Here is a 9,844-nt window from a genome sequence, read left to right on the forward strand (position 1 = left end):
TGGGTTCATGTGAATGAATACATGAATCCATACTCTCAACAAAACTCAACTCAAGAACATCATTAATACATATGAATTTATATACGAAACTCAATAGAAATTATAGATAACTCAAGAACTCAACTCATGGAACCTCAAAACTCAACTCAACTTGAATCAATGAAGATGTAGAGCACGTGGATGAAATCAATCCAACGTTGTGGGTATCCTTACATACCTAGAATGAATATTATCTCACTAAAAATCAAGGACATAACTTGAAGATCTTGAATCTTAACCCTTTTTCTCCTTTCTAGTCTCTTCTCTCAAGTCTTCTATGCCTAAGATGAGGAGAAAACCCTCTTTGGGTATTATGAAGGACTGATTTTTAGTCCCAAAACGGCTAGGGTTATATTTGGGATAAGTGGAAAAAAGTCCAAAATGCCCTTTCTCAAAAAGAATCTGAAAAACGGATCCAGTACCCTGCAGCCGTGATAGTGGCGCGCCGCTCCATCACCCAAACTACTATAGCTAGTTTCGAGCGCTCTGCTGGCGCGCCATGCCAAGCCCATAAACTGTTGCAGCTGTAGTCTTTGATAAAATGATCATAACTTTTGACTCTGAACTCGAAATGAGGTAAACTCGGTGGCTTTGGAAAAAGGACTCAAAGATCGTTAATTTGGTATCGTGGGCCACCTAAATCTTCATATTCTGAAAGTTATGATCGTTTAAAGTTGACACTTATTCGAGCTCATCTGAAAACTTAGCCGATAGAAATTCTTTGGACTTGGCTTGGTGTTAATGATCCCTCATTAACCTAAACCATATCTAATACTCTTCAAATACTTAGGAATTAATCCTAACTCATATATACAATTAGAAGTCATTCAGTTCGAGTCTATACGCATATGAAGAATAGTTCGAGTCTTCGTGAAAAAAAAAATTGGGGTGTTACAGTTTTGTATCAACTACCTATGTATCATGAAGAGGTATGATGTATTCGAAAGTGGGAAAAAAAGAGGAATTTCAGGTAATATTGGATAGAGTAGGGAGAGGTTGTAATTGGGTTGTTTCATTATGAAATTTATGTAAATTTTATTAGATTTATTGCTGATGAACCCATGAATGTTGTTAAAAGTTAATTTTCATTCTTGGCACAAAATTGATAACCATGATAATTCTTAACATTTATTACCTTTCATAGATGTCATAACAATTACCAACCATTATGATATTTTATTTCATAATTTTTGTAGGCAACTGCTATGGAAGAAGTTCAAAGGAATGTTATACCTCAATAGACGCTAAAGAAAAGTGAGACAACGACCCTACTATCTCTTGCTTTCATTTTATTTATTTTTTTGCACTTCATTATGTTTTATTAAGCAATAATATAGAAGAGAGAGGAGTGGACATTAACTATATGCAACTGATTTGTGAAAGTACTGATTGTTGATGTGGATTGCAATTTAAAAAACAAGAATCGATCTTTCAAGTGTTTAAGAGATTCTTTGATTCGGGCCAAAAAAAATTGGATATTTGCTAATGTGTACTAATAGTGATTTTAGTTTTATTATGGTTTGGAGCTTTAGTTGACTTTTCAATGATCAAGTGTTTTATGTTCTTGATGTTCCTTGAAATTTCTTTATTTTTTTATACTAAATTTATAATACGTTTTTTGTCTAAGTGATGTCAATTTGAAATAATTTGCTTCACGACTATGAAGAACACTACCAATAATTATTTGCATTGTAGTTTTTTAAATATTAATTACTTACTTTTTTGTCAATTAATTTTAGAGGCGAAAAGCTTTGAAGAAAGATTTTGATGGAGCCGAAGAACTGAGGGAAAGTAGAGTGAAGGATACAAATTAAAAGAGCTTTATTCATTGACTAATTGAGCTATGGAAGTCTTTTAACAAGCAAAATCTTAGTATAAATAAAGTAGAGAAGCAATAGAGGGGATGTTGAGGTCGATAATGATTTAGTAATATTAATATTAATTTGATACTATCTTTTCACGTTCAAAGGATATTTGACAAAGTAGACTTCATGAGGGTTACTCTTAATAATTATCATGAAATTATAAATCTTTTGTATTTTCAATTTGTCTTCCCATGTGTTTATTGATTCTTTAGTTTCATGCTTAAGCCTTAACTAATCAAACGTTCTTATCGAAGCTCCACGAAATGTGGAGGAAATTTTTAAAGAATGATGGCACTTTATTAAATTAAAAAAGAACATAAAAATGATAAAACTTTGCATAAGCTTTTGCCACTAGACAAACTGAAGACTATTTAATTGATGGAGCAATTATTCTTATAACCTGCCTCATTCACCCATGAACAGATTAATATATTTATTTGCTTAAATTTGTCTCAAACTTCTCTAGTATCTTCATAGTTGGAAAGGGACTGGTTTCCCTCAATAGATAAACGAACAAAAAAAATACACCTAAACAAGATAGGCCATATAGCTCACCCTTTTTCCGTTTATTATATAGAGATCCAATGCCCAAATCAATATAGTGATTAGTGAGCTTAATAAACCAAAGTTCAAACAAGATCAATCTAGCTTGGAGTACAAAGTTACATCAGATCATAAGTTCATGTTGATACCTCAAAGCCCAAAGTTGGCATCTTTCATTCAAGCATTGCAAAGAGTTAAATATTATCTTCAGCTTATACTTTCTGTATTTGGAAAAACATTCCTACATCTTGCAGGATAAATCTTAAAACCTCAAGGAAGAATTACAGCATCATGAACGAGTAGTAGTAATTGATCATAAGTATAAGCCAGATCTTCCTCCATGCCATTTTAGATGACACAATAATAGCACGGAATAAGAAAAAGGCAAGCACTTTCTATGAAGGGTAAAGTGCTAATATATTCTAGCTACAAGGAGCCAAACACACAGCTCAACAAAACTGTGAGAGAACAGCAATTGTACTTCACATCAAAACCCTCTGAAAAACAGGATTTTTGATAGTTGTTATCAATAATATAACTTGACAAGACATCCGTATGGACGAAATTGATCACATCAATTTAATGACAAAATGTTGATTGCTACTATAGGTCTTTTAAAAAGTATAAGGGCAAAATGCAAAAAGTAATACAACCCGAACCAAGTCTTTCCCTTCATAAAATCTTTGAAGATCAAACCATCAACTTAATTCATGAAGCACTTGATGCAGTCTCAGATTTGTCTGTCTCCATTGGCTCAGTAGCAGGGGATACTTCACTGCCAGCACTGGCACCCTCAGTAGCATTTGCATTTCCTGCATTAGGACTCTCTGCACCCTGAGGTTGTTGCTCACCTCCTTGAGGAGGTTGAGGTGATGGTGTTTCCGGAGTTGCTGGCTTAGCTGGCTTAGGCTTTGTCATTATAGGCCTACAGACCCTGTAGAAACAGATAGTTAACAAGTGGGTTAAGCAGACAGAGAAATAGGAAAGCAAATAAGAAACAAAGAGGTGCACCTATGTGAAAAAAGGGCAGAGCGACTAGCGAAGCAAGAAATGATATCAAAAGAGACTTAGCAATAAAATTAGCCCAAATATTTTAATCTACAAGTCATGGCAAAATCCAAGCAGAGGCAAAAACACTAAGTGATTACTACTCATTTGTCCAAGCCTTGGTGGACCTAGTTACCCGACACCTTTGCTGGTGGAAGGTAATAGGTGCCTGCGGAAACACCACGGTTATCAAGAAAAAAAGAAAAATCAATAAACAGCAGTACCTATCAAGTGCCTCTGCTTTCTTTCGAACATCAGCTGACAGAAGAACAGGGTTAGCATATTTTGGAAGAGCATCCTGCTGCTGCTTTTTCTCTCTAAGCCAAGCCTCAGCTTCGACACACTCGTTCAAAACCTAGGAAGTGCAAGAGAAACATGAGCATCAAACCACATTATCAGGAAGAAGATAGGCGAGCATATGATGAAGAAAGAAAAGGCAAATAGCAAGATCAAGCAGATATATGCATACCTTCTGCTTCTCTGCTAAATCGATGTGATCAAACTTGGGATCAGTTGACACTGCCGCCTCTCTGTAACTATTTATGCAATAAATAAATTGATCAATTACAGGACCCCTCCCCGTGTACTCCTTATATCGTTGCTCAATCGGGTCACCTTGCTGCAGATTCACACTAAATCAAGCACTATATATGCCAAAAAGACTAGCAAAAAAGGATATGCGAGAAACACCAACCTTTTTAAGCTCTTCAAGCTTGGCAATGTAAACACCCTTAGTTTCATCCTCTCCATCTTCATACAACCAATCTTCCACTTCTTGAAGTTTAGCAATAAATTGTTCTCTTTCTGAATCAGTTACAAACTCTTGATATTTATCTGAAAGCTGGATACATTAAGAAGACAGTTGTCAGTGACATAACAAATGTTTTCATACAACCACCATAAAAAGCCAACAAATACCTTATTCCTCATGTCATAAACATAGGACTCAACAGCATTCTTCTTGTCCTTTGTTTCTTCCATAACACGGTCCTGAAGAGCCATTTCAAATTCTTTCTCAACAGCCTTCTGAACATCAGCAGCTGCCATAGCACCATAAACAATCTCAGTCACTGGTACAGATGTCTTCTTGACCTTTTTCTTAGGGGCTTCAACCTGCAAGAAAATGAACAGGATAAATGCTAATAAGCTTTACCGACATCTTTGAGCTAACACACTGAAACAGAAGAAGAATACTAGTTATAACCCCGACATTAATTAAAGCAAAAAAAGCACTACAATGATGCCTTTCAAGGATTAAAATATTGGTGAATGCTGGTAGATTCTGAGTTCCCTACATTACATGCATAAATCAAATCCTGACGATTTGAACCGATGCCATAGGTTGATCTTATACCAATCAAGTATGACTGACAGAGAAACATAAACTAGCTCAAGCAGTAATAAAAAGACGTGAAAGAGTGATGTTACCTTAGCATCTGACTCCATTTGGACAGGTTCATCTCCAGATTCTGGAACACCATTCTCAGCCCCTGAAGCAGCTGCAGCTCCTTTAGCATCTTGCATATTTACATCAGTTTCCGATGTAGTTGAAGGAGCAGCATCAGCTGAACATTCATCTGTTTCCATTTTGGCAGGTTCCTTAGCTGTCTCTTTCACAACCGGGACATCCAGCTCTTCTTCTTCTAAAAGCTAAATTACAGACAAAAACCATAAGATTAGATAATATTCTTTCGATTCACAAAGTAATTAAAAAAGGAACGAGAAAACCACAAATCTCTGGACTTACAGTTGCGGACTCAACCGAGACAATACCATGCAGGGTTAGGCGTACTTTAACCTTTAGTTTGGCCCTTTCACCCTTTGTAGATTGGAATGGTCCAATCTGTCAAAAAGACCAAACAAAATCCAAGTTAGCCAAGGACTCAACTGAAACAAGACGACCTATTTTCGTCTAATTTTAGGAAAAGAAACCATAGAAACTAATTAATGAGTGAAACTCTGAAATACCGTGTAAGTACTGATCTTTGCTGGCGCCTGCAGTGCAGTGACATCAGCATACTGTACATCTATTGCAAACGTGCCAGATCTGTAGAATGTCAGAGCTTTCACACTGGGTATTGGATTCCCTTTAGGGAAAACAATCGTGCTCTGATGATTCTCTGGAGCTCCATTTTGTGCATCAGGGGAAGGTCCCTTCCACGATAATGCAATTGAGAAAGGGAAGCTCTCATTGACCTTCAATCAGGCAACTAGAACTCTTAGTACAGTTCTTACCCTCATAAATCACCATAATTTATTATACTGGGAGTTTTGATGTGCAACTAGTAAATAATCTTTTAGTAAAGGTTAATAGTAACACAGCATTTGCTTCAACAAAAATCTTAGTAGTTCTATAATAATTGTGCATTTCCTTCATCCTTCAAGAAGACTTTCTTCTAGCCCCAATTTTTCATTCATTAACCATACTAGGTCATACTCAGACCACTAAATAAAACGAAGGAAAAATTGCAAGCATGTTTCAAAATTTATCTTCACATATTAAATTAATGCCTACTTAAATAATAAAGATTATCAACAACATTGCAACACATGATGAAATTGAAATCCCTGAATCCAAGATAACTATGGAACAATATATTGGTCAAGAGAATGAAAGGCTGACAAGCTGTTACCTTGAATTCTCGCACTTTAAAAGTAGGGCTGAGAATAGCGCATTGCAGTGCAGATCCTTTGGCCACACATTCACTTGCATTCATAGTGCGCCTTGGTTCCTTACCGAAGAACTCTGTCAAAATCCTCATAATTGCTGGCACTCGAGAGCTTGACCCAACAACCTCAACAGCATGAATGTTCTCAGTAGTAAGCCCAGCTTCAGCAAGAGCTTTCTCCAGTGGTTTCTTCACTCTCTCCAGTATAGGGATGCTGATTTGCTCAAACTCATCCCTCTTGATAAACCCTCTAACATCCTTCTCATCCATTAAACACTCTATATTCAAAGGTGCCTCAGGGTTTGCACTGAGAACCTTTTTCAACTTTTCACAAGCAGCTCGAAGTCTAATGCATGCCCTAGCATTTTGGAAAACATCAATTTTGTATTCTTCCTTGAACTTTGCAGCAAAATGTTGGAAAAGAGCTTCATCAAAATCCCTCCCACCAAGATTTCTGTCGAATGAATGAGCCAATATCTTCAATTGGCCTTTCTTGAAGCCAGCAATACAAACTTGCAAGCTTGCATGTCCAACGTCAACAAAAGCAACATTCAATTGATCATTTTCGGGTAGATCCGTCTTATAAATACCATATGCTAATGCAGTAGCTGTCGTCTCGTGAATTAGATGCAAAGGATGCAAGCCAGCAATGGTGGCTGCGTCCATTACAGCTCTCCTCTGAAGATCAGTGAAATAAACTGGGATTCCAATGCAACAATCAACTACTGCTGCATTGAGATTCTTCTCTGCTATAGTCTTCAGATCTGAAAACACCATTCCAAGAACCTGGGTAGGTGTAAAAGTTCTCATTTCCCCCAAATAGCGTGCATGGATCAGGGGATATCCATCAGGTCCTTCAGTTACTGAGAAGGGCAGTGCCTTAAGATCTCTTTGCAGCTCAGGATCTGAAAATTGTCGCCCTATTAGCCTCTTTATCTGCGAAATGGTATTCTTTGGGTTCATCATGCTTGATGCTGCGCCAGCAGTACCAAGAAATCGTTGCTTCTCTCCAAAGCAGACTATAGCTGGAGTTTCCCTTTTTGATTCGTCATTAAGTACAACATCAATTCCTCGCTGCCTAGCAACCGCAACAACGCCGCTTTCATTGCCGAAGTCAAAACCAACCACACTCATCCTTGCTGGCTTTGATCACTCAATATCCAACAGTACAAGCACAAGAAAGTACCTGGACAACATCAAAAGACAATATATAATCAACTAAACACCAGCATCTACTGTATCTACATTTAAGAATCTACAACAACAACAAACCCAGTGTAATCCTACAAGCGGGATCTAAGAAGAGTAGTGCGTACACAGACCCTACCCCTGCCATATGAAGGTAGAGAGGTTTTCAATAGACCCTCGGCTCACGTATAAGAAAAACCACTAACAAAAGGAAATACCAAAGTGAAGAAGTCATGAAGAAAATAGCAGAGAAAAGAACCATAGCTACAACACAAAATAATGATAACTGACAAAGGGAACCTCAAGTAATAATAAAATCATCGACAAATAAGATAGTATGAGACTAATAATAATAGTACTAAAAAGGGAAACTACACAACGCTCGACTATCTACTAAATACTACCCTAATCCTAGATCTCCATATACTCCTATCTAGGAAGCATGTCCTCGCTAAGTTGCAGGTGCGTCATGGAAGAAGCAATGCGTTTTGAATGGTAGCACCCAAGAGCGACCTCAAAAAATGATTGATTTTCCATTAATAAGCTAAGAAAGCTGCTCACGGGTGGAGGGGCTTTTTTTTTATGACAAGGGAAACTCGTGGAGGACTGGAGGGGCTTTCTTGGAATGCAATTATTCTATCCAGCAATGATGGATTCACAGAATAGAGCAAATAAGTTTTCTTTTTTTCTTTTTTTAGTAGGGAGAGAAAACATAAACTGGTCTGACGTAATTAATAATCTCCAGACACGTCATTCAAAAAAGTCAACAATCAAAATAACATGGACTCCAAGTTCAAGAATGATATCTTTTTTTCTAATTTACTAAATATCCAAAGTTCAAGTACACAATTTTACCCAACTTTCCCGCCAACGAACCCTTCATGCATGAATCTCGCACACCTACCGACAAGGCAGGAAACGATAGTAAAGCATCAATGACTTTAATCTACTATCTCTCAATACACCAAATCGCCCAAAATTCGCTCTATATAAATAAAATAACACTCCACATTTCCTTGCATAAACTAAGTCAGACACATTTCTTTCCGATAATATAAACTCAAACCATAGACTGATCCAAATAAGACATTAGCCTGCTCTATTCTCTTCCTTCCCGAAAAGAAACTTCAGTGTTAAGAATTGATCAGATTGAGCATTAAGCAAAGACTATCTACCTAGTACATTACAATAGCACCCTATCCAGCCTAAGGGATTTTCAATCCGCCCTTTTTCAACCTTTGCACCTTTGATTATAAACTTCATTATATATTTCTTCATTTACTTATCATTTGTATCTTGTCCTCTAATTCTCTAAGAATAGATAAAGAGTTTGCGGCAACCAATAATTCAGGAAGGATAAAGTGAGTTTTCAACTAATCATGAAGCTATACATCACCACAGCAGACAACAGATTCAGTTTAATCCTAACAAAACATTAAGCAGCATGCAATTTACATTGGGAACTATAAAATTTAACCGACGATATTACATCCGAAGCTAAACATCGCCAAATCTAAATCTAACAATCGACATTAACAAATTCCTAAAAGTAAAAAATAAAATAAAATCATAGATCTGCAAATTGTGATTCAAACAATACCTTGAAGACGAAGATATCTGTTCCACGATCTCCGTCTGTGTATGATTGATATTTTGTGAACAAACCAAACAGAGAATACTGATAAAACGGAAGGGTTTAAACTTAAGCAATGAAGAAGGGTTCCGGCTTTTTATACTTACTAATAAATTACTAAAGAAATGAGTCTTTTTTCGTGTTCTCTTTTTTTTTTTTGATTTTTGACTAGTGAGGGGCCGTCGGGGAGGTTCGAGTGGTCCTAGATCCTTCTAGAAACATCAGCTAGGTCATGTTTTGACAATTCCTTCTTGTCTATGGGCCTCGCCTGTGTGTTCATGGATTTTCTCCAATTAGCTAGTTATAGTTATGCTTGTATTAATAATAAATATAGAAACTAGTTGTGAACGAATCTTAATAATTTCCAGCGAGTTTTATGGTGTCGGCGATTTCCTTATAATTTATATGTGTATTAGTTATGCGAGTTTCTAAATTATCAACCAAACGTCGTATTAATTTTTAAAAAAAATTACGCGATTAAGCAAACATTTAATACTTAATTATTTAACATAGCTATAGTTTGAAGAAATTACTGTTCGCTACTAACATATAATCCTATTTACGTGGGCCACGTCCGATTTTGTATAATTCGGCTTCCCCCAATTATACAAAGTAGACTTTCTCTCTATATAATCTTTTTACTTATTTTTCTTCTTAATTCACTGAAACACAATCAGATTTCAAAATTTAAAAGATTTCTTCTTTCCCTCTCAAATCATGCTCCCAAGTTTCAACAATTTTTTGCATGTTTTTAATTCCAAAAAATAAGAACAAAAAAGGAGAGAAACAGAAGGAAGACAATTCAGATGATGTTCTGATTCAAAAAATAAGCGTAAGGTAAAAAAAAATTGCATTTACAA

At 36.3% G+C, this 9,844-nt stretch overlaps 1 protein-coding gene across 1 annotated transcript; it reads right to left on the bottom strand.

The window, feature by feature from the left end:
* Positions 1-2,821: 2,821 nt before the first annotated feature.
* Positions 2,822-9,070, bottom strand: LOC129898595 (heat shock 70 kDa protein 15-like). The gene is made up of 10 exons (XM_055973223.1): positions 8,952-9,070; positions 6,128-7,349; positions 5,463-5,690; positions 5,242-5,337; positions 4,923-5,144; positions 4,413-4,607; positions 4,189-4,335; positions 3,964-4,113; positions 3,719-3,849; positions 2,822-3,381 (listed from the first exon to the last, which is right to left on the bottom strand). The coding sequence occupies exons 2-10, from the start codon at positions 7,295-7,297 to the stop codon at positions 3,156-3,158; spliced, it is 2,565 nt and encodes an 854-aa protein (XP_055829198.1). The 5' UTR covers positions 7,298-7,349; positions 8,952-9,070; the 3' UTR covers positions 2,822-3,155.
* Positions 9,071-9,844: the final 774 nt, after the last annotated feature.

Source organism: Solanum dulcamara, chromosome 1 (assembly GCF_947179165.1).
Source record: "Solanum dulcamara chromosome 1, daSolDulc1.2, whole genome shotgun sequence".
Taxonomy (NCBI): Eukaryota; Viridiplantae; Streptophyta; class Magnoliopsida; order Solanales; family Solanaceae; genus Solanum; species Solanum dulcamara.